General features: G+C 38.2%; 1 protein-coding gene across 14 annotated transcripts in view; it reads left to right on the top strand.

Annotated features, from left to right (window-relative positions):
- The window catches only part of CDKAL1 (CDK5 regulatory subunit associated protein 1 like 1), a 623,539-nt gene that overhangs the window by 406,187 nt on the left and 190,962 nt on the right, over positions 1-26,390 (top strand). For all 14 annotated transcript variants that reach the window (XM_057700490.1, XM_057700500.1, XM_057700489.1 and 11 more), the window contains one exon: positions 1,213-1,358. In XM_057700490.1, coding sequence (XP_057556473.1) covers positions 1,213-1,358 — 146 coding nt within the window. The remainder of the gene's footprint in view (positions 1-1,212; positions 1,359-26,390) is intronic.

The raw sequence follows: 26,390 nt of genomic DNA on the forward strand, positions 1-26,390 counted from the left end.
ACTAATATTCATAGTCAATGGAAAGAAAATGAAGGAACAAAGGTCATGGGTGATACGTATGCATGACTGACCCCTGAATAGCGAAGAGGTGACTCTATGGAATTAGGTGGCCATGACTCCAAAAGATCCCTCAAAATACTGTTCTGATGGAGAAGGGAGATAACAGATGTGCAAGTGCAGTACTTTGAAAACTAAAAATTACTGGACACATACAAGTTATTCAAGAGCAGTTCCTTTCTTGACATTTTTATCTCTATTGGGCCTTTAGCGCGTTTTCTCTCTCTCTCTCTCCTCCCGCTTTTTCTCTTCCTCCTCTTTTCCATCTTCCCCCTTCTCTCTCCCCTACCCCCCATTGATGGGCCATGAATAAGTCACATTTTTCTTTTTGCTCACATAAATGGTTTCCTTATCACAGTTTTCCTTTTATCACTCTTTTTCTACCCACTTTGTATCCTTGGAGGAATTTAGAACAGTCTCTGGATTTCCTAATTTATTTCACTCAAACTTGCTCTCTTTAACGTTGCAAGACAGATTCTTCTTCCTGCTCTTTCCTTATTTCTCTTCTTTGGAACTCTGCAGCTTAAAGGTAGGTAGTAGTAGATGACCAGTGGTGAGCTGTTTGCCTTCATTGTCTGATAATATACCTTTTGCATAGTAGATAACTCAAAAATAAGTGATTGCTAACTAGCTGAAAAAGAAACAGGTGGGTTACAGATTTCTTTTCCTCCATCATCATTTAAAAAACAAAAACAAAAACAAAAAAAACAGCGTTGACTAGCCCTAAATTTGGGATATTTATTCAAGTACACAGGATTCTGTGGCTTCAACTGTTTGCCTTAAATATTGCTGCTTCTGCTGCTAATGTAACAGGGCAGAATATAACACTGCTTTGAGGCAGGCAAGGAGTGGTGTTTATTTTGAAGTACTCAAAAATCTTTTTACTCTCTAGGCATTACATGAGTTTATCTCTGTTTCGTCACCTAAGAGAGGCATTGACGATGAGGAAATAGGTCTTTGGTGAAATCCTACGAAAGTCGTGTTAAATTCCCAGATGTCATTCTAGAGTGATGCCAATGGACATTCAATTGAGGAGCCTAGAAGATTGGTCTGTTTTCAGCTGTGTTTATTCGCTGGCACTTGTGAGAGTTGATCTGAGGGAAACCATTCTCTGATTTGTTAAAATGGTTGTTTTCTCCTTCCATCTTTTTCAAGGAAATGGCAAAAATCCTTAATCACCCCCGAGTCTATGCATTTCTGCACATACCAGTCCAGTCTGCCTCTGACACTGTGCTCATGGAAATGAAAAGAGAATACTGCGTGGCTGACTTCAAAAGAGTAGTGGATTTTCTGAAAGACAAGTAAGTCTGTTAGCACTTAAGAAAATAACCATTTCTTTTTTCTTTTAAAAGCATGTACCAAAAGTGCACTTATGGTAGCCACAATTAAAGGACCAGAGAGAGGTGAGACTTTCGAAGCTTTCAAAGCCTTTAAGTTTTCCTTAGACACCCTTGATGTGGTTTCTTCTTTCCCTTCAGTTTTATCCACCTTCCATCTGTGCATCGCACACATTGGTTTGTGTATGGTTCCCAGTCTTCCTGAGGTAATGTGCGTTGTGATCATTTCTGTACCTGAGCTAGTAGCTGAAAACTGCTTTAGCTTTGCTCTGCTTAAATCTCCTTTAATGTGGCTTTTTGAAGTTGTCAGCTGGTTTTGAAATAGCATTTTTTGACGAGTATCTGGGAACGTCTTTACTTTTACACACTTATCCCTGTAGTTTTCTTGAAGAATGGAGATTCGTAAGGAGGTTTTAGGATTCTGTTTTTTTAAAGTTCAAATTGCCATTGACAAAAATTAAGGCATATTTACACAATCTCAGACATGAATGATAATTTTGCTTCCACAGAAAACACTTGCAGCCTATAATTATATTCTTCAAAATCCTACTTCTCATCATCACCAAACATTGAATGCCTTCTGTGATTATACAAGGCAGGAAATAGTGCTGGCCGAGGTCATACAGAATGTTCTCAAGTCTGGGGCACTGTTCTCCCCTCTGGGGATATGTCAGTTATCTTGGCATATTTGTGGCATGGGTCTTTCTACTTTCCATAATTTTTTCCCATAGTTTTTTCCTCTGTTATTTTTCTTAATTAAAATACAACTCTTTATTTCCATTTTCTTGTTTTTAATTATGTACCTTTGTACCAAGTATTACGTGGATATGATTGCTTTATACAAATTGTAAGCAATTATTTTTTCCACCTTCAATTAGTCACTTATCCTGACTACATACAAATCTTTTAAAAATCTTTTTCTCCTTCTGTTTACTTTCTCTTTCCTTCCTCATCTTCTCTTTATGTGTCTTATTTTTTTTTTTTCACCTCTAGGCATTTCTTGATTATCCTAACCACCAGAAATAAAGACACTTGGTGTGCATTCAAGCAAATACAGTTAATTGTTTGAATATTCAAATCAGTGAATAGAAAGTATATTTATTCTAGGATTTCATAATTATAATCATTAAGTGTATACAAGCTTCAAAGTAGAAAACAGAGTAATGATGGATCTCCAATACTTTCTGATCTTGAACAGAACTGAGGGCAAGGCTAAAGAATAGGAATTTTTACATTAGATGTCTGTTGTTGGCCTGTATCCTTCCTTTGCATTTATTCTGACTTACTATAGGTAAACTTGTCTCATGTAAGAGAGTCCTTTTGGGCACACTGGCGCTGGTGAATGGCATATTTTCAAACTGCAAATAGATTGTTACACCTGTGAAACATCTTGCCTCTTGCTTACTAGAGCAGTAACGAGTAATGCACACAGTTCTTACCTATTGCACAAGGTTTTGCCAAGTGTAGACGTGCAGCCTGTTGTGTAGAATATACTAGAACACTTTCCAAATTGTTGTATTAATGTGACTCAGTGAGGTTAAGGAATCAACACATCTCCTTTTACCTCCATTTGGGTGAGTTCTGAGTCAGTTGTTTGGGAAATTACTGTGGCTACTTAACTGGGCAACAATTTCCCAACAAGTTTTAGCCTTTTATGTTACTCCAAAGATGGACCTTTCAAATCTGTTGCATCTTGAACAGTTTCAACAGCATCCATTAGCTAAATAAGGGTCAAAAGATGATCACATCAAAGTATTAGAAAATAGTACTAAGCTCATTGTTCTTTCCTTGGATTCTGAATTACCCTGAGGCATCCAAGTAGCTTTTCTAGAACTATCCCAACTGTCTGAAAGACTCCAGAACCTACCTAGGCATCTCTAGTATTTTCAGCACTGGAAATGTCAGAGATCCCTGGAGACAGAGTTAGAGATGCCTAGAGAAGATTCCCCATCCCACCCACCCATCCCCAATTTTCGTTTCAAGTGCTGTGAATCACCGAGATTGGAGAATATGAGTTTAGCCAGTTAGCATCTCCAGGTGATTTTTAAAAAATTAACTCTGTACTATATATAGTTTTAGACAGCTCATCAAAACCAAAAAATTGTATGTTTTGTCCCTTCTATCCTATTGCTTGTACAGAATAGTATAGCCTCACTCTTTTGAAGACTCTATAATCTAACTTCAGTCTTTAGTGGAAAAGTTTTCCTGTCCTCTTGGGAAGTCTGTCTATCGTGTGAATAATTGTCAATCATGATGGACTTTTAGAAATAAATGAAATATGTTAGGCACTTTTCTGCTTTGACATTTGCTTCTTTTCCCCTATAAAAACTAGCATAGCTTTATGCCAGATAGATTCATGCTTACTGGAAACACCAAAGTCTCAAGGGTTTCTATAGAACTACTAGTCTGGATAACTGATCCAGCACAAAATTGTTTCATCCATTGTTTATTAAAACTTAATATGGTGTTGTCAGTCTTAGAAAGAGGATCTGATATTACCAGCTTGCCCTATTTTATGCCTAACGCTAAAATCATACAATGGCAGTCAGTTAAAATGGTGTGTCTGGTGCTCGCTTCTTCTGTGTTTTTAGCTTCTCTATAAATGTGGCCCTTTTCATTTGCATCTTATTTCCTCTGAAGGCTTTGAAGTCTTTTTTGTAATGAACCTTTAACAAACAAGAGTCTCACTGATTTATTTTTTCTCCAGCAGTGTAAGGCTTCTCAAATGTTCATGTTACGAATTAGGAACGAGGCATTTCCTAATCTGTTTCCTCAAAAAAGCCAATCTTTAAAACAACCTATAGCATTTAAGACTGAAATCCACAGTATGGGATTTTACCTAAAGCTGCAGCCTTTTAAACTACCAATTCAGCGGTATTTGAGGTGCCGTTTCTCAAACAGCAGAGGTGAAATCTTTTTAATTAATTTTCTTTAAAGTTGAAATTGGCCCATGTTTTAGCTGGGAGCAGTAGACGTTTACATATGAGCCAACTTGAAGCTGATTCCTTATTCTCTTCAGTTGGTTGAAAGCTGGCAGCTACTATCATAACAGCAGCTGGATTGAAGATAACCCAGTGGTGCTGGCACATGTGGAGGCACATGGGAATTTATTAAATCATGCAACCTTTGCAAAGAAAGGTATCTACATTACTTAATATACTAATTTAAAACAGCTGGTCATGAGCAGACAGTCATATGACTGAAATTATTCTATTCAAATTTATTAATCTAGTTGGAAAATTAAGTCCTTTGATGTTTTTATTTAAATGGATAAGATGATTTTTTGAAATATGTGATGGGATTTACAGGGATATGGAAGAAAACTACATAGAACAAAGCAAGAGGTGATTCTGGTTTGAGAGAGATTTGTCTTTTTATAATTTTTAATAAATACCTCATAAATTTTACTACTTTCATTACCTGTCACTTTACTGGCTTCTCTATTGTCTTCTTTAACATAATACTGGGATTTTAAAAAGTAGAAAACTTGAATCTTTTATTTTCTCGTGTAAAGAGTTACTTCCCAATGAAAAGATTTTTCATTGTGATATATGGGAAGGATTAATTAGGGTTCCCAGGACCTTGGGGCTTTGAACATAAAGTTTAATTGGGTCCTGTCCTATTTGAGCACTGTTGAATTTACACAGTCACTCCCCAACATAAACCGTATATTCACATATATTTTTAAAAAATGACAGGATGCAGAGTTCTTCTTAAGCATATGTTCTAAGGCTAATAAGTAAAAGAATCACGTGGTCCTCAAATTCATCCACGAAAGTGGAAAGAAATATGCAAGAATGTCCTATTGATGGAGACGTTTTAAGAAATGAAATGTTTTATGAATTAAAAGACCTAGCTGTGACTCCCTCTTGCAAGAGCACCGGAATTACAACTAACTGCTGAACAATCATTGACAGAAAGACACTGGAACTCACCCAAAAAGACACCCCACATCCAGAGACAAAGGAGTAGCCACAGTGAGACAGTAGGAGGGGCGCAATTGCGTTAAAATCAAACCCCATAAATGCTGGGTGGGTGACTCACAAACTGGAGAACAGTTATACTGCAGAAGTCCACCCACTAAAGTGAGGGTTCTGAGCCCCACGTCAGGCTTCCCAACCTGGGAGTCCAGCAACGGGAGGAGGAATCCCCAGAGAATCAGACTCTGAAAGCCAGCGGAATTTGATTGCAGGACCTCCACAGGACTGGTGGAAACAGAGACTCCAGGGCACACAAAAAAGTGTGCTCACCAGGACCCAGGGGGAAGGAGCAGTGACCCCGTAGGAGACTGAACCAGACCTACCTGCTGGTGTTGGAGGGTTGCCTGCAGAAGTGGGGGGCAGCTGTGGCTCACCGAGGAGGCAGGGGCACTGGCAGGAGGGGTTTTGGGAAGTGCTCATTGGCATGAGCCCTCCCAGAGTCCGCCATTAGCCCCACCAAAGAGCCTGTGGGCTCCAGCACTAGGTGGCCTCAGGCCAAACAACCAACAAGGTGTGAACACAGCCCCACCCATTAGCAGACAAGCAGATTAAAGTTTTACTGAGCGCCACCCACCAAATCGGATTAAAGCTTTACTGAGCTCCACCCACCCAGCCCTACCCACCATCAGTCCCTCCCATCAGGAAGCACACAGCAGGCTCCTATATAGGTTCCTCCACAAGAGGGCAGACAACAGTATCAAGCAGTATCAGCAGTATTTTGTCTTGTGGAACTGAAAACCACAGCCACAGAAAGATAGAGAAAATGAAAAAGCAGAGGACTTTGTACCAGATGAAGGGACAGGATAAAGCCCCAGAAAAACAACTAAATGAAGAGGAGATAGGCACCCTTACAGAAAAAGAATTCAGAATAACGCTGGTGAAGATGATCCAGGACTTTGAAAAAAGACTGGATGCAGAGATTGAAAAGTTTACCAAAGACCTAGAAGAATTAAAGAGCAAACAAACAGAGATATGCAGCACAATAACTGAAATGAAAAATACACTAGAAGGAACCAATAGCAGATTAACTGAGGCAAAAGGGAGAAAAAGTGACCTGGAAGACAGAAGGGTGATAATCACTGATGAGGAAAAGAATAAAGAAAAAAGAATGAAAAGAACTGAAGACAGCCTAAGAGACCTCTGGGACAATGTTAAACGCACCAACATTCGCATTATAGGGGTCCCAGAAGGAGATGAGAGAGAGAAAGGACCTGAGAAAATATTGGAAGAGATTATAGTTGAAAACTTCCCTAACATGGGAAAGGAAATAGCTACCCAAGTGCAGGAAGTGCAGAGAGTCCCAGGCCGGATAAATCCAAGGAGAAACACGCCAAGACCTATAGTAGTCAAATTGACAAAAATTAAAGACAGAGAAAAGTTATTAAAAGCAACAAGGGAAAAATGACAAATAACATACAAGGGAACTTCCATAAGGTTAACAGCTGATTTGTCAGCAGAAACTCTGCAAGCCAGAAGGGAGTGGCATGATATATTTAAGGTGATGAAAGGGAAGAACCTACAACCAAGAATACTCTACCCAGCAAGGGTCTCATTCAGATTCGCTGGAGAAATCAAAAGCTTTAGAGACAAGCAAGAGCTAAGAGAATTCAGCACCACCAAACCAGCCCTACAACAAATGCTAAAGGAACTTCTCTAAGTGGGAAACATAAGAGAAGAAAAGGACCTACAAAAACAACAACAAAACAATTAAGAAAATGGTACTAGGAACATACATATTGATAATGACCTTGAATGTAAATGGACTAAACGCACCAACCAAAAGACACAGACTGGCTGAATGGATACAAAAACAAGACCCATATATATGCTGTCTACAGGAGACCCACTTGAGACCTAAGGACACATACAGATGGAAAGTGAGGGGATAAAAAAGATATTCCATGCAAATGAAAATCAAAAGAAAGCTGGAGTAGCAATACTCATATCAGATAAAATAGACTTTAAAATAAAAGACCTAGCTGTTTACACAAATTATTTTGTTAAAAGTCCAGTGGCCTTTTGGTTTTTGTTAACTGGACCTTAAACTTGGGAGACAAGATTCATCTCCCTCATTCAGTAAATAAAATTTGAATGAATTAATGACCAGTTTGTTTTTACTTGCAAGTTGCATGGATCTAAAGTAACTTGCACCATACTGTAGCATCTTTGTGTTGACTTTTAATTCCATGGCATTATCTATCTCCGAGTTTACCATTATCGTTTGTCAATGCACTGTGTACTTCTGTGTTAATTTGTCTTGTTTCCCATAGAATACTAACCCTTGTAGCCCTGTGATATCCGTTCACACACCTCTAAGTTTATTTATTTTACCCAGAGATTTCCCAGTGAAATGCCACCACCAATAACTAATGAATACTCAGGGATAAAGGGGAATCTTTTAGTGGGGAAAACAAACCAGAGGGGAAGTGGCAGCTTTGCAGAGAAAGTTCTGTCCTCTGATCTCTCCACTGTACACTCAGACAGTGAAGGGGCACAAAGGCACGAAGCCAGGATCAGTCTGGCAGGATGATTTCTCTGAGTCACAGTTATCGCATATCATCAGCCTGTCCTGTGCCCTACTTTTCCAGTCTGTCTGCAAAAAAGTCATGCTCACGCGTTAACATCCTGAGTTCTTTTTCTTCCTCTCGTTAGTCCCAGTCATCCATTTGTCCATACTGGCCACAATCTGATAAAAGGCAAATTATATGAAACTTGTATTTTACTCTGTTCCCTCCCCCCACCCCATCCCCATCTAGTTTTATTCCTGGTGGCTTGAAAACGTAAATAGCTGTATTTGTCAGAAAAGAAGAAAAGAAAATTGCAAAAAAAAAAAGAAAGAAAAAAGAACAGTTCAACAAGGATTCAATAATTAAGTTTTCTTCCAGATGCATTCCCAGATGTGTTTCTGTTCACTGAACAACCACCTCAAAAATAATTTAGGCAAAACACTTCCCTCAAAGATGTTTTCTGGCTCTTTTTCATCATTCTTAATATCTTTAACTAGGTTGTTTATTGGGGAGTCCCAAAGGTCTTGTTCACACTTTTATCTTTTGTCAGATTTCTTTCTGAGGTAGTGAAGTTCGGTTCTTTTCCCTTCTCTCCCTTGCTACTTTTAAGATTTTTCAAGAGAATGAATACGTATCACTGGAACAGTTATCTAATAGAAAAACATTTATTTTTTTCTTTTTGAACTTGGTATTTATTATATTGCTATTTGGAAGATTTTGACGTCGGGTGCTAAATACTGTATTATTTGGGGATTACCCCAAATTTGATTAATTGGTGTGAAGGTAATTAAATTTTCTACTGATTTAGCTTTCTGTTTTGCTTCCAGCCTCATTAAGAGAGAAATCTCATCATCCCTAATCTCTTTCCACCTTTTGTAATATGATTGTGTTATTCCTTTTAGAAACTGGGACACTGCCTTCCCTTAATCCTTTGTGTGTTTTCTCTACCTCAACATTTTCTTGTAAACTTTAGAGTCTATAAAGTTATATACTAATAGTAAGCATTTTTCCTTTCAGAGTGCTTCTTTTATTCTACAGGGCTCACATATTGTCATGATATTGTCTCAAAAACCTAGACAAGTATGTAAGTCAGGTATTTTTAATCGGCACTTTACAGAGTGAAGGTCAGGGTTCACGGGTTAAAAAAACTTGTTGAAACCCTGTAGTGACTTAATGCATAATAGGACTAGATCCTTAGTTTCTACTAAGTAACAGTCTTCCAGCCAATTCTGATAATACATATTAATTAAATGATTCACATTTTCATTTATCTGTTTTGTGTCCAGCACTATAATAAATGGAACAGAAAGAGCATCAGCAATACTACTTAACATGCTAATAGTAATAAAACCAGTAACTAATATTTTTGAGTTTTATTTTTGTGCCAAATACTGCTGTGAAGGCACTGCGTATATTAGCTTATTTAATTTTTAAGGCCAAAAGATGTTAAGTAATTTCCCCGTGGTCATGCAGTTAGTGATAGGACCTTGATGAAAACTCAGGCCATGTTATTGCTGAGCCAGTACTCTATTGTTGTTCTGATCTAAGGCATGTTCTCTAGGGATGGAGACAATAAGGTGCACTCAGCAGGTAGTGAGAAGATAAAATTTATGGTGTGTGCTCAGAAGGGAAGAGGAGGAAGGTAGGCATTTGTGTCACAGATGGATGGCTCCTTGGTTTCTTATCTCAAGGCATAGTAGAAGGTGATGTAGTTAACCAAGATAAGGAAATGAGGAGGAAGAGGCATTTGGGTGGAAACGATAATGGCTTTGGTTTTGGAGGTATTGAATCCAGAAGGCCTCTCTGTGGACAATGCAGGGAACTGCTCCTGTAGGCTTTAGAAAATATAGGTCAGGATCCCAGGGAAGATGAGGGTCTAGAGAGAAACACTTGACCGTCATCAGCATTTGACGAGTAGCTGAAGCTGTGCATGATGAGATCATCCAGAAGAAAAAAAGCAGGCCAAGAACAAAAGTCCAGGAGACCCAGAAGGAAATAACACCATGGAAGCCAAGGGACGTTGCAGTGTTAGGAAAATGAAAATGGTAAGGGTCAAATGTCACCTCGAGTTGCCTCCTGTAAGCAGACGTGGGGCCAGGTGCTTTGGATTATATGGGGAAATAAAAAGTATTGTTAGATTACTTTCTTTACCAAATACAGTAAGTGTTCAAAAGCTACTGAGCTGTAGTCATGGCTAATATGAGAACAAGTCTTCCTCGTCCTTGGTTGCCGGCTGCATTCTCGGTTCCTAGCACAGGGCTTCATGTGTCCCCCTTGACCCCATGTGGCTGCACTGTGTACATGGCATCCAGGGGCACAGGAGCGAGAAGCAGGGATGATGTGTATTTGCTGAAGAATGGCGCTTACTCTGGAACCAGTAACATTAAGTCAGAGAAGTATTTCTCAGTCTGCTTTAATTAAAGTTCTCTTTTCATACCCAAGGAAATCCCCTGATGTTTGCAGAGAAACTGATATATTCCCTGTAGTGGAACGTCATACTCCGCTTTCTTAGAGATTCTGTGTTCTGTGAACCCCTGCTGGCTAATAGCTAATACTAATTATTGGAGAACATTTATTGAGCATATAATATGTTGAAAGTAATGTGCTAGTTACAGAGGTTAACTTATGTCGCTTTCACCATGGCACACACTAGGTAGGAAATACTGTTACACCCCTTCTACAGGGGGGAGATTCAGGCACGTGGAGACTTGCCCCAAGTTACAGTGCTAGTGACCGGCAGGTTCAGGCGCCCGTCTGTGATCCTGCAAACTTCGTTCATTGCCGTCGTGGCGTCCAGCTTTTTCAGATAGGATAATACTTAGAAACATTAGGGATGGTGCAAATTTTCTAGTTAAAAATTGTACTGTACTGTTACAGAGAAATTTTTAAATGGTACATGCTTTCTCTTAAAAATTTAATACAGCTTTCTGTAGTCACTATTCCCCTTTTTGCTTTTACTCCCCATCCAGGGGGAGTCACTGGGTTAGGGGGGTGATAAGTTGTTTGCATGTGGCCACATGGAGGAAACCTACAAAAAGAAGTAATGAGTGGCTTACCTGTAAGTCCATCTTTAACTATAAGCTGCATGTTCGTCAGGAAGTGTGTCTGTAAGTACATATAATACTCTACTCATGGTTATGTGTGGCAGAGCTGTCGTCAGGCATAACCTGCTGAGTTTTAAAACCTTTGTAAGTCCTCATTTCTGCCTCCTAGTTATCCTTTTCCTTAGAGCCAAGTATATTAAAAATCCAGCTAAAACTCCTGCTGATAAACAGCCCCAATTCTTAGCGCTGTTCGTTTCCTTACTTGCTGCTGCGTAAGGAGGGAGAGCCAGTTACTAGTCACTCTTGCCTCCCTGTTCTCATTGTCATCCTTTGATGGACATTTACTGAGTCCTCATTATTCTTTCTAGGACCTTCTATTCTTATCAAAAACAAGAAACCAAGGGAGCATGTATAGTGCATGTAATTTTGACTGCTACTCGACCTTGCAGTACTGTCTGAAAGGTACCAAAACCAAGTCAGCAGCAGCCAGTGGGGAAAAGAGTAGGTAACGTAAGCCATAATTGTTTTTAGAGTTTGAATCTCAGATTGTTAAAATCTGACCAATTTAAATTCTGGAAATAAGACCAAAAAAAATCACTGAATTAATATTAATTTCAAAGGAATCAGTCTTGCATTTATTCAAGTATTATTAATGGGTTATAGAATATATGTTAGGTACTTGTTAGGTATAGAATATGAAGAGATTAGTACAACTTGACAACTGTCTTTTAGGGACTGACATTCTTAAATCGTGGTTAATATTATATAAATACTTATAACTGCAGTGTGTGCTAACAGTAGTGAAACCCCAGTGTTAATTCTGGTGTAGCCGGTGGGGACAAGCGTGGATGTTTATTACAGGCTTTCCATGAATAAGACAGAAATACTGAATTTAATGGTCTTACATGAAGACCAACCTCTTTTCCTTAAACAATTAATATTTTATCGGTTTGAGTTTCTCTGTGATATAATAAAACCTACTACTGTAGAGAAAGGTTTTAATTAGCTTACACACACACGTATATTTATGTACATGGAAGTCATAGTTCAGTTTGTCTGCAAGTAACAGAAAAAAAGTAATGGCATAAAGAAAGTAGTAGTTTATTTTTCAGTCATGTAAATGAAATACAGACTAGGCAGTAGGGCTTTATGAGGCTCCAACATATCAGGGATGCAGGCAGGATAAATCTTTCATCTCATGGTTCAGCGTGGCTCCTTGAACTGCAGCCATCAGATTTGCATTTTAATGTGTAGGAAGGTGAGAGGCAAAGAAGAGTATGTTCCTTCCCTTTAAATGCCTTCTGAAAGTCACACGTGTTACTTTGATTATATCCAATTGGTCAGAACCTAGTCATGTGTCTGCACTTGGCAGAAAGAAAGGCTAAGCAATGTAATTTTTATTTTGGTGGCCTTGTTCCCATTTGTAAGCAAAGGGCTCTGTTGGAAATAAGAGTAGGTGAGATAGTGGGGAACAACTAGTAGTCTCTGTCTCAGACCCATTTGATCACTCTGCTTACTACATACAGAATTTACTCTTTGTCTAAGAGAGATAACCCCACCTAGTCACCCTGTCCTGCTGTACCAGGATCTATGGTTGATGCTCTATCCTTTTCTGAAGGTCCAAATGTGGTTTTCTGTGGACTGATGGCTATAAACTAAAGGGCAACCCAAATTCCCCATTTAAAATGGAGTAAAAATAAGATGATTATAGGTTTTAAAATTCCCATTTGAAAAATGGGAGAATGTGAAACACATATCAGCTACTGTTCGATGAGTGTTAACAAACCCTGCTTGGTAGAAATCATGAAGATTTTCTGCCCTTGCACTGAAGGACATTCCTCAGTTATCCCATCTGATGAGCCCTGATTTCCCTCTGTGAGAGAAACTCCCTCACTGATTGGCCTTGGTGACCGTATCTGAGAAAGGCATTAGGGAGTCTCATCTCGTGCCTGGGTTCTAATACTTCCATGCCTACTTCCTTCTGGTACTGATTAGAGGCGTGGAAATTGCTTTACGAGCTGTACGTGCTATGCAGACCATCTTGGTGTATCTCTGGCAACCCAATTCCCTCAAAAATTTAGTATGCTTTCAGTCTCTTTGTATCTTGTAAGTTCCATGAACAAGTGTAGTCAAAAGTCATGTCTGGACATAGTTTTCAACCTGAAGACTCTCTTATTTATTGACCTCTGGCCTCTGTTTATCTCCCCTCTCTGAACTTACTGATGACTCCTTTCAGACCATCTGAAACACTCTTAATCCCATCACTGCTGGAAAACTGGACCAGTGTATGCTGGGGCACCAGTTCTATCTTCCATGGTATTGTAGCCAGTGCTTGTGATTACTTTGCTTGGCTTTTGCTAACCTACAAACCTCAAAATCACAGGATTCTCAGTCCAATTAGACTGTAATTCACAAACAGAGATTTTTCTTAGAAAAGCTCTGTTTCACCTCTCAGCTTACAGCTGGCCAGTCCCAGTCTGTGTTCCTCGTTGCTGAGACGAGTAAGGAGGAGCCAGCTAGTATTTAAGGTTCTGAATCATTTGTGACACTGCTACTGCTGCACGCTTAGTTGACACTGCGTCTGTCTTCCAGGGTTCAGCAGGTGACAATTTGACCAAATATTTTGCCAACATATAACATTAAGTAGCTTTCCAGCCTGCATTATGAGTTCTTTCTACCTACTGTCCATACTTTTAGGTCCTGTCACACATAGCACTCCACGTGAGACAGGATTGGTTTTGGCTGTGAATTAGCAAAAACATAAACTGATATCTCAAAGAAGATAGATGTGTATTGCCCTCTCTCATTTAAAGAAAAAATTTAGGAGGTAGTATTCTTGTGCTGGTGGGATGGTCCACAGCAGCAAGGACCCAGGATTCTGTCTTGCTGCTCAGCTGTCCTCAGTGTGGTTTTCTGTGTCATGGGCCATGGTGACTGCTTGTAATCCTTCCATCAAGTCTGCATTCCAGCCAACAAAAAGAAAGAGTTGTAGAAGGGTATACCCCTCCTTACCTTAAAAGTTACTTTCTTGGAAGTTGTACGGGACACGTCCACTTATATCTCACTGATTAGAACGTGGCCACCCCTACCTTCAAGGGAAGATGGGAAATAACAGTTTCTTCCAGGCATCCATGTGTCCAGCTAATGATCTGTTTCTGTGGAAGAGGACGGGAATGGGTATGGAGGGGTCGCCAGCAGTCTCTGCCACTGCGTGTACCTTTTAAAAAGTGCTGATGTTGAAGTTTGATAACTGCTCCTAAAAAGAATTGAATTGGTAATCATAATTCTGAGCACCTAGTTATTTTTTCTTGGGTATCATAACTGCTTTTGCACATGAGCCAATTGATATTCTTTGTCTTTTATTGTTGCTGGTGGGGATGGTGGTTTCACTTTTTAAAATGTTCATATACTGAAACCACCTGAACAATATTTTGGCATATTATCAATTGTCTATATTGAGTGATTATCAGAAAACACCATTTAAGACTTGAAGACTTAAAGACATTTAACGTTTTCATTTTTTTTTTTTCTAATATTAAACAAAAATCAGTGTTATCTCAATTTTTCTTGTTCTAGATGTCCTTTTTGTATATATTAACAACTACCTCAGCCTCATGGTGAGTCCCTTCCTGTAGTTCTGTACCTTCTAGGGCTTATCTTTCTACCCATTGCTTCTATCTGTCACACTAGATCAAAAAGTAGATACAAAGTCTTAAGTATATTTCTCCTGCTACCATCTCCAATTCAAGATGACTATACACTGGAGTTGGCATTCTACCAGAATTGCTAAATATGTTCATGTTAGAACAGAAGAGGTGAAGAGGAGAAAAATCACATTTTTATTTTATTTGTTGGGGCAAGCTTATTTCCACCCAAGTATTTCTTCTCTTTTCTGTGGGGTTACTTGTATGATGTGCTTTTGCTTTATTTTAAATCTTAGATTCTTAAAGGAATTTCTTCCTTATAAACTAATCTATTTTGATCAATGAAATCAGTGGTTTCTTGTTAATAGCCTTTAAAGTGAACAAATTTCTCTTCTCTTAATTATTAGTTAGAGCAAATTGTTTTTAGTCTAACCGTGTAAATAAGACCAAGCATCAAACGCCTTTTAGAAAATACTGTTTTAATTCAACTGTCCAATAATGAGTCTTTTTCATATACTTTTCCCTAATTTATTGTGATTCAATATTATTATTGAAAAAATATTATTCTTTTGAGTTTTTCCTTGAAAAACTCAAGGAAATATTTCCTTGAAAAAAGGAAATATTTATTTCATTGTCTAGTTTGTTCTCTTTCAACTGTTCTTTTTTCTCCCTTTCAGATAGTTTGTGCTTTCAAGAATCATGATATAATTAAATTTTGAAGTGTTTTTCTACTTATGAAAAAGTCAGAATTCATCTTAATGTTTATAGTGTAGTTCCCTGAATTTTTCTTATAATGATAAAAGAGACTAAATTTGATGGGAAACTTTTTACCACATTAAGAATCCTGGTACATAGGAAGCTTTAAAAAAAAAAAAAGCTATTAAATCTTAATACAGTTTCAAGCAATATTTTCATGCATAAAAGATGTATGTTTTCCCTTTCTGTAAGCTAAAATAAATCTCCATTTTTTTCCCCAAATAAAACAACAACAGAAATAAACAAATAGAAAAACAGCATTTGCATAAAAATATTTACCCTTAGTGTCATGGCTTTTTGTGTATATATTACTCACTGAATAATTATATTAATTTCTAATATTGAGCACTTAAGAATATCTCATAAACTATTCAGATTGGTGTATATATATGAACTCATTTAATTCTTACCACAACCCTATGAAACAGGTATTTTTGACAATCACATTTTAGAGATGAAGAAACTGAAGCACAGAGAACTGGAAGTTACATAGTTTGTAGATGTTGGAGGAAACTTTGACCCCTGGCTGCCGGGTGCCAGAGCTAGTGGTTTTGGACTATTGTGCTCTACTGTGGCACGTGCTGCGCTCTGAATAAGTACTGCTCAAAAATTGGCTCACAGACCAGTGCTCGTTTGCAAACTCTTTGTCATTGATGTATAGGATTACTGAAATTGAAAGTAAGTGCTTAGATTTTCTAGGATTTAACATTCCCAAGATGTCACGTTTATGATATATTTGTTAGTAATTCACCTCTGTTGTGTTTTAGAAATGTATCAGTTCATAATGAATTGAAAGGAAAACTGGTTATTCCCCATAAATAGTTCAAGAAGCACTGCTCTAAAAGTGCCTTTTATGGCTGTTAGGTGCTTTTAAATTCATAATTTCATTCAATTCACACAATAACCCTGTAAGTTTATGGTGCTGTTCACATGCTTTAGGTGGGAAAACTAAAGATCAGAGAAGGTATATGTGTGATAGATCTGCAATTCAAAGCCTGGTCTTTATTCTATAAAATATAGAAACTATATTCTCCTGGCCCTGGTGACGTTCATACTGAAACATATAAATTTGAAGCCTTTCAAGATATTTCTTCTTTCTGTCGGTTATCTCTATAAAAGAGAGCTTAGATTGAATAAGTAAGAATTTTTTTTTTTTTTTTACATTTAAAGATTCTTGAAACCTGGAGAATATAAAGAGAATAATACAAGCTAGTCATGTATTAGCCCTTTGTAAAGATATTATTTTTACTGTGACTTATTAGAGGCAATTCTTACTTTAAATGTGTATTGACAACGCCAGTTTCACTTATTAAGGTATTATTTCTATTTTGACTTACTAGAGGCAGTTCAGATCTTCTTGCTGCTGCTTCTCATGGCAACGGCAGAGTGTAAGGTAGCGTTGCCTCAGTTTCCTCATCTATAAAGTAAAAAGCATGGGCTACATTATTTTAAATTCCAGGCTAACTGAAGATTTGTATCATTTTCCCCCTTAGCTTTCTCTTGATCAGTTTTAGTCTTTCCTACTTTCCGGCGACCCCTGTTCTCTGGAAGCCCCTTAGGGAGCCTGCGCTTGCCTGTGACTTCCCTCCTCCTCAAGGCCCACTTCTCTGAGGAATGACCACCTTGCTGCCCGCCTCCCCCTCCCCCACTTTCCATCCGCTCCTTGATCCTCTGGGGTCTGATTTCTGCCCGCTCTCCTTCCGTAGGTCTACTCTTAACGTCCTCATTGCAGACTTCAGCAGGCAGTCGTCTTCCATCCTTAATTTCTTTTTCTCTTATGTTGGCTGGCTCCCTGCTGCGTGAGTCAGCTTCAGTCTCAGTCAGTCCTTGCCGCCTCCCTTCCCCTACCTTCACACACGTGCGTCCGTCTATCAGACTGCTTTTCAGTGAGAGCTCTCCACTTGGGTGTCCCTTAAGCGCCCAGTCCCCACTTTTCACACTTACTCTTCCTGCCATTCTCCCTATCTAAGTAGAAGGCCACACTATCCATCCATCCAAGGAAGAAGCACAGGTTTTAATGCACTTCCCACTCTCCTTTTTCCACCCAGTCTAATCTGCCACCAGGTCCCGTGAGTTTGATCTTCCACAGGACTTGTGTCCAACCCCGTATCCCCACTGTCACTCCCCTCTTTGAGGGTGTTCTTTGAATTGGTTGCAGCCTAAATCCCTTCCCAAACTCCAGGCTCACTCCCTTCAATCCACCCTTCACTTCATTGCCAGAGTGTTCTTTCTAAAATACAGACCTTGTATTTTTTTTTGATCAAAATTCTTCCACAGCTCCCCATTGCCTTCAGTATGAGAAACAACAACAATAGCCATTCGACCATCTACCCCTTACTGCTGTGCACTGCCAGGAATTCTGCAAAGTATTGTAGGTGCACAGTCTCAATGCTGGTGCTTCCCACATTGTTCTGTGCTTATGCATGTGTTTCCCTCCCCTGGACACTCCCCCCACCCCGTAGAACTTCACATGTCTTTTCATGTGTGTATCTCCAGCACATACTACAGTGCCTGAAACATAAACCCATTATATCTTTTCTGAATGAAGGATTTCTGTTGTTGTCATAGGACTAACTTGCGTTGTCGGATGTGGAGATTTCAGAATCCTATAGTAGAAAAGCCTACAAGAGGACAGCAAAGGCTTTGCTGGCTTGAGCAGAATACTTGTCCCAGGTCAAGGGAGTCAGAGGCCCTGTAACCCAGCTCACCTGCCTCTTTCATCATCACCTAAATGCAGCAGGTCTCGGGAAAGGGTGAAAATGACTGTCTTCATGCTTTGATTCAGTGCATACAGCCTACTACTAGCTGCCTCACGCTGACATGCACCATATTTTAAGGCAAAATAATTGTATCCTATAGAAAATAGCCTCGGAAAGTCCGTTCCCTTCCTAGCTCCGGTTTGTCTCATTCTTCACTGCTGAGCCCCTTCACTGAAAGACAGTGATTTCGTTGTTGTAAGATAGCTGGCTCTTCCGGACTATTTTATATTTCCTAAATGATCAGCCTTCACACAGCATGGTGTCCTGTGTTTAGCAGCAAAAACTGTTCTCCTTAATTCCCTTTCTTGGGTGTTAATTTAAAATATATAAAATTTAGTTTAATTCCTCCATTCTGAGGTGTTCTGAAGGGTGTAAACTGAGATTATGAACACTTTTAGGTCAGGTTACCAACAGGAATTTGACATTTATATGAATAAGAATATCAAGAGTTACCAAAGCTAATATAGACTCGCAAGGGCTATCAAGCTCTGTGCTTGAGGCCGTAAGTTGATTGCCAGCAGGGGTCAAACGGGAGTCTCTGCTCTCTCTGTGCAGCCTCCCTTGGGTAAGCCATCGCAGTATTTGGTGCACCAGCAGAAAGGGCAGAGTGAATTTACACCTTCTTCAGACAAATTGTTAGAATATTCACTGCTTAAGATAGATGTGGATTAATAGGACCTCTTATTTAGACGGCTAAACATAGAGCCCAAGATTATTTTTCTAGAAATAACATCAAGCCAAGGGAAATAAATCTAACAATGTAGGTAAGTATATGCAGACAGGCTCTTTTTGGTCCACACTGTATGTTTCAAGACAGGGTTTTATATTCCTGTTTTTTGCTGTAAGAGCTACTGAGAAAAATAAAGAAACACTGATTCCAAATGAACTGATTTGCTGCTGATTACCTAAAACAAGATGCTGAAACCAAAGTTGATCCTTAAAGTAAAAATATGTATACGTCGTAATTTTTGATTATGTCGATTTATTTCATGTTGTCTTAATGGAATGTATTCTTATAAAATGTTAAAATGTTGGAATAAGCTTCTATCTAAGTAATAGAAGTTATACTTAGATATAAAATAGGATTGTGTACCCTTTTGCAAATATTATGACACTGAGTGCTTTTGGTAAAGATGAACTCTGAGGTTAAGCAAAACTTTAATGGCCTAAAATTGAATAATACAAGTTTGTACATTATTATTTCATTTCCAGTCGTTACTTTTTTGTTCATTATTGTGGTAAGGGTGTCCTTTGTGAAGGTAGGAAGTGAACTTTTTTTGTTGCACAGTCCCTCACAGGTTATTTAAATGAAGTTACATCCATATTATAAACTAGGTGTGTTTTCTCAGTGGCAAAAGGGAGGTTCTACCTGGACGACCTTTTTTTTTTTTTAATCTCTGTTGCTTTGTCATCTGTCATGTGTCTCATTTGTTAGGTGTTTTTGTTCGTTTCTTTTGGTTTGGATTTTGTTTTTAACTAATTGGTTTCTGTTGTCCTCATCACTGAGTTATTCCTTTTCTTTTCTCTCTCTCTCAGTTTTAGCAGAAACTAGTTCTACGAGTGCCCATTTACTGCAATACTGTGGATGTAGTATTATTATTTTTTCCCTAATTAAGATCCCAGGTGGTATTCTTTCTACTGCTGTGTCAGGTGCTGTGTACACAATTAGAGTTTCTAAAGGAGTTTTGTTTTGCATTAAAAAATAGACCGGAGGCTAGATGGCATAAATATTAGTGGCTTAGGCTATGCTTAGATATAGGAAATTTAAATAATACCTTTGCCAGAAGCCTTAGAAGTCACTCAGTTGTAGCAGTAAATAGCCTGTGCTTCAGCTGTTGTCCATGATTAACTGCTGTCTTGTGCCGCCTGCACATAGGAGTCCTCATCCGTACAGCAGCAGGCAAAACATAACCTATTTAAGACTGTCTTTCCCAATGTTTCATACGCCGGCAGGCCACTAGGAGATGCTAAACAACAATATGGCCGTTTAATTTACTTATTTCAGCTAGCGTCGAGGAAAGAATCTTAGAAGTTGCTTCTAGCTTAATTATTTTTTCACCATTTTACCTTTTTTCAAATCATTTTATTTATACCGTGGCCATTTTCTCTTTCGTTCTTTACCCCCCAAATATTTTATCTCCACAGTAAAAGTGCTTCTTTAACACCAGTATCTTAATTAATATGATTATGAACATGTGGAATTAGAAGACAGCTTAGAAATCATAGTCTCTCTTTGCTTATTTTCAGCCAAAGCCCAGAGAAGTTTTTCTTTGTTTGTTTTTCTCTTTTACTTACATTTAATTGCCAGGTCAATCTCTGGTTTTCCTGTGGCACCACCTGACGGCCATAAAAGGCTTATTCTCTGAAAATGACAGAAATCTATAAGTTGGTTGCATTGGGAGATGGCCCCATATCTTCAACTAATTTTTGCTATTTTTGACAGAAAGGAACTCTAGCAAATTCACAGGTATTATGATGCTTTAAAAAAAAAAAAAAAAAAGCCAAAGACAAAAAATGCTAAACTTAAGTATCTTATGACCCTCGCCACTTTGGTAGAGATATTCAAGTGAGGTGCTGTCATAATTTTATTCTGAGCAAAAATTTTCGTCTGGGAGTGGTCAAAATCAGAATATTGGTGCCCAGGCCAGATAAACTAGGTTTAAATCCCGACTGTCTTTGTAACATTGACCCAGTTACTTAACCTCTTTGACCTTGGTTTTCTTATCTGTAAAATGAGGATAAACAATACCCTTTCTTTAAGGTTGTGAGACTTAGATGGGATGATATGCCTTAAGACAGACTTAGGACAGTGCTTGGTATGCACTCATTAAGTGATCACTGATACTTTTCTTCTAATAACATTAACAGCAGCACACAACCACAACACAGAACAGTCATTAATTGATACCTAAAAAGTAAAAATAACTGATATATTTATGTAGAGGCCAACGCACATGGCTTATGCAATCTAAGATACACACATAATCAGTATGGAAGAAATAAAGCCCACTGAAAATATTTTTCTGTTTTATTTTCTCCTACAAATTTAAAAAAAAAAAGTCCCGTTAGGTTAAAAATGTAGTTTACTTGGCAGACCTCATCCAAAAGATTGAGAAAACAGGGTGAAGATGCAACAGCTACATATTAAGGTCTGCTAATGTCTCTAAGAATGGTGCTGTGAAATGGAGTCACATTTTTTCTTTCCAGGACCAGAGTCCCCTTAACCATCTCAAGACCTTTCTCCCTTCATTCTCTCCAACCTTCATTCAACCCCCAGTTGTGCCAGTCCGCCAAACCTTTCAGTCTTTCCTCGTCATTGTAAACCTTTGCTTTCCAGAAATACCTCACAGTCCTTGTCCTTGTCACTGGTAGTTAATTTCATTTTCTGTTGAAATGTTGTTGGTTGATAACGGCTGGGAACTTCTTTCCTAAATAAAATTTGCATTTGGCTGGGGTCTTTACTGACTTAAAGCAAAAGAGGAAATAACAGAGAATAGGTTAGGAGGTCTGAAGAGACAAAATGCAAGACTTTTTTGTTCAGAAATTTCAGAAGTTGTATGTTTTTATAATGGACCCTCCAACACATTTTTAGAAAAGCTACCCGTGTATGGAATAGCACAGACTCCCAGCGCTGCCTCCCCCTTTTTAGGCTCCCAGGTACAAAATTTAATTGCATTTAAAAGCAGAATTCGTTCTCTAGTCTCTGGATGGTGTAAAACATTATCTTGTTGCGCTGTTATAATGTAAATACATAAAAGTATTGTCCTGAGTTGTTCCACAGGTTTGTGCCAGCCCAAGAGTTAATTTTGAGCACTATTGAGAGAGGATAAATGATCAAGTCTCTTGGCCTGGCTGCTGCCCAGAGTCCTGGGAGATGTAATCAGTTTCAGTTAATTCTAAACAATAGATTGTGGCGGGGACTCCAGTAAGTGGCGGGTTGACTGCGCCCAAACTGTTGATTTAAGTTGTCAAGAGAGCTTGACTCATACTTAGACCCGACACCAGTTTGGCTCAGCTGACTTATCTGTAAACCATTACCAGTAAAAGAGGCTTCTTTTGTGTGTGAGGAGGGAGGGGATGACCTCTTGTTACCCCTCCTCCTGCTCACTGTGGCCTCCAGCACCCTGGCCGTGAGACTCTTGCTATGACTTTTCATCTGCTCAGGCTTCGGCTTCTTTATACCGCTCACACCCATCACTGGTTATCCAGCCGCATGCTTGAGGGAGATGCCAGTATGCTGTGCACTTCGTGTAGTTTCTATTCATTTCTACTCTCCGTCACTCTTGTTAGTGATGTTTAAATAAGAAGTACATTAGTATTCACTTTATCATACTCCACATCTATATTGCACTTCATGATTTTCATAGGGAATCATATCTGTCCAATGTATTTTAGGCGAGGGCAGGGCAGGAATTACATTGCATCAGCGTTAATCATCCTTGTTACCTTTTGAATAGATCACTCAGGTTAAATGCTGGTTGGAAGAGTGATCTAAGGTTGAAAGCATGGGGATAAATATGGGCAAAACATTAGCAGTTTGTTTTAATAAGATTTTTAAGTTTGAAGGTAAATGTTTCTCAATTTTTAATTCAAGTTTTTTCTACCATTTGCCTTTGAAAATAAGTCGTAGCAATTTGAAATTGAGACACAAACACAGATGGAAACTTGTTACCCCTTTGATACCAATTTAAATGTATTTGCTCTGAGGGGATATAAAGTCTTTACTGTGTATAGGTGTGTTCATTTCAGTAGGTCTTATCAAAGGATGCTTTTGTTGACTGGGAAGGCCTGTGAGGAACTGGACCCCAGGGGGTGAGCCATGGTGGCTGTAGCCTCACCTACTCCCATTGGAGCCTGACTCTCAGTCTCAGGAACCCTTGGGGGCTGTGCTTTGGTGTGGATTGCCTTCATGTTCTTCCTGTAAATTAGTTTTTGGTTTGGAAAGCCAGAAAGCTCCAGCTCTTTAAGTACAAGTGATTTTCTTCTTCCATACCTTATCAAACTTTGTACACTGTCTCTTTCCTGTTATAATTTTGAAAGTCCCCAAATCATTTAAAAGATTTGCTTCTCAATCGTGAATGAGTCCATTTTCTAATGACTAGAATTTTGTCTTCTAGAGAATGTCTGCTACAAATTTCCTTGGTTTTTATTTTACTTTCCTGTTTAAGAGAGTGCAAATTTTCATAAGAATAGAAGCAATAGACAGAATGGCACGATATATTTTTATTTACCATAGATCGTAGCCATTTCACTTTTTCCTGGCAAAATGGGGACAAATCCATCATGGCTCTTTCATCATTTTCTGTGTCATTCACTTTAATGGGGTACATTAGTTACTCACATGGTGTGACATGGGAAAGTTACTATTGTTTTCCTTTGGTTTACATAATATCTTCAAATAAGAGGAAAGTGTCCTCAGTTGAAGAATATATCATAAATTTCAGTGTGGCATTTACTTTTATATTAATTTTATATTAATTAATTAATTAATTATATTACATATGTAATAGAGATAGTAAAATAAGAAGACATGTCAGTTGTATTTTAGCCAACAAAATATTATGATATACCTGTTATGCTTATATCTGCTAGATTTTACTTTATTGTTATGCGATGAGGATTAACTTCAGAGATGAGTCGATAAAAAGTATCAAGATAAGAAGAAAATTTTTTCTGGGGCAAAGTATGAAACAGTTTGATAGATGATGTGAGTCTATGTAATTTTAACATATATTAACAGAATTTATTTATTTATACCTGCACTCAGTTGACTAGTTTACAGAGAAACATGTGAAATGTAAGGGTTTTTTTCTTAATGCAGTTGAAGAAATCAAGAGAAAGGAGAAAATTAATGTAGGAAAGACAAGATAATGCCAATGGTCAGATTATTATTAAAAACACATGTCCTCCAGTCTCATGCACTTTTCATGTTGGTTCTGGTTAATTGTCACTTGTGCAATTTGTCACCCCATCCCTTCTCTTCCCCAAAATTCTTTCTGCTTTTTGGATTATTAAGATGGGCCAAGATAGTTTTATTTTTTTAATGTAATTAATAGACACTTTTTCTGATTAAGCATGCTCTTACCTAGATGCTTTTCTATATGTTTTCAGTTCGTTTTTCTTAAAGGTGTACTTGTCTGCTCTAGCTTTTTTGTCTTGACTTGGTTTTGCTTGTTTATTTTGTTATAAATTTATGCAAGTTTTAAAGAAACGCAAAGGTGGATGAATGATCCTGTTACCCCTCTTCCTCTAGAACTTTCAGGCCATCCCTCTGACTTCTTTCTCCACTTGGAGACAGAGATTTTGATCTGTTTATTGGGGGTTGGCAAGGTAATGAGCAGTGAAATGGAGATGAACGAAAAGAATTCAGACTAGTATTTTCTCTGGGCCTTGGAAACGAAAGTTTTAAGGAGATTCTTTGAATATTTAAGTGCTCTAATCATTTGAAATAAATGAATAGTAAAGTGATTTTGTGAACCCCTGTTCCTCTTTCTAGCTGCAGAGGAATTTAGAAAGCTTCATCCCAAACTTCCCTGAGGGATTGCTCATTCATCTGCTTGCTGTTTGTTGGTTTATGTATGGACATGGAAGAACCTTAGAGAAAATAAAGAATACAATGAAGGTTAATTTCCAACGATTGGTCTCTGAATTTACAACTGAACACCTATTAGTTTGTATTCATTTCTCTCACATCATTCTTTTGAATACACTTTCCATGATTCAGTGTTGTCCATGTGTTTATCATTTTTAGAGTTTATATAATGTGTTAGTAAGTTTACATTCGCTTCTTAAACATTTGGATTGTTTTCAACTTCTATCCTGTAAAGAGTTGGCTAAGAATTCCTTTTTCTTTTTTTGAAGTGCAGACTACAGAAGCAAGTTAAAATTCATTGTACAGTTGTTTCTTGGTATCCCCGGGGAACTGGTTCCAGGATCCTTGCAGATGTCAAAATCTGTGGATGCTCAAGTCCCTCATGTAAAATGGCTTAGTACTGTCGGACCCCACGGGTTCTGTATCCTTGGATACGGCTGGGCGACTGTATGTATTTGCACCTAAGATATTAATGTTAGATAATCCAAAATTATGATATAATATGGTTGCATTTTTCGGTTCTATAAGTAAAATACATGTCCTTATATATTCAAAATGCACAGTATAATTTTGTTCATCTTATGGCATTCTTTTGAAATAGGCCGTGAAGGCTTTTATTTGATTGGGAATCAAGAAAAATAAGTTTGTTCTTGTTGAACTGGAAAAACTGATTTAATCTTTGTAGTTTCAACTTGAGTCTCATCTTTTGAATGCAGGGAGTAGACTAAACATGCTCTGAAGTTCACTTTTGCTCTAAAAGTCTACCATTTTAAACTTGGAACACAGTTTTACTGTTTTAAATGGTTATACACTATTATTATTATATCTTTGCTTTTTATGATTTATTCTTGGTCTTATCTCTACTTAAAGTCAAGTCACAGTCAGGAGGGCAGCAACCAATATCTTTATTATTCCTATAAGAAAAGGCAGACTTTTATGATGCTTTTTCCAGGAATTCATTTTGGAGAAAAGTGGAAACTACCCACGGGTGAAACCAAACGTACATGCAGTCTTAACTAAGATGTTATCAGAGAAAATGGCTTCATTTGTAGACACTTCTTTATCTGTTATTGGACATGATTTTATACATTCTGTTATCCATTTACAATAATGACTGGCCACCAAAGGGTGAACTTCAGCCTCCCTTATGTTCTCTTCTTCCTGTTCTTCATCCTCGTCATGAACTCTCATCATCTGATCTCTCCTAATTCTCCAATATTCTGGCTTCCACCGGCCTGGTCCCCATGGTCCTTTCTTTTAGTGATATTTTTTGATAACAGCTTTGGTGTTTCTTTACTTGTAATCCTACCCTACAACTAGCCTTGGCCCTACCACTAGCACCCACTTTCCCCCCCTCCAGATTGCTGAATATGCCTGTAGAAGTCTGGCTTAAACCTTACAAAAGGAGTCATATTTTTTAAATCTTTATTGAGCCCTGTTTGCTGTTCATCTCTGTTTTCTTTTTCATTCTGTTTCTCCATATTCATATTAGCCACATCCAATTTTTTTCTTCTCTTTGAAGTATAATACTCCAACTTTACCTAACCTATTTATCAGTAAGATGGGACCTCCCAACAAGTTCCACCTTAGCTCCTCTCCTCAGAATGTATTAATAGTTGTATACTGGCTGGTTCCCACATCCTTCCCACCTAAGGATTTGTCACTCCTCCCTCCCTTCTTAGCTGGACTGATGCAAATCCTAATGGGAAGGGAG

This window comes from Hippopotamus amphibius, chromosome 11, assembly GCF_030028045.1.
Source record: "Hippopotamus amphibius kiboko isolate mHipAmp2 chromosome 11, mHipAmp2.hap2, whole genome shotgun sequence".
NCBI classification, from domain to species: domain Eukaryota; kingdom Metazoa; phylum Chordata; class Mammalia; order Artiodactyla; family Hippopotamidae; genus Hippopotamus; species Hippopotamus amphibius.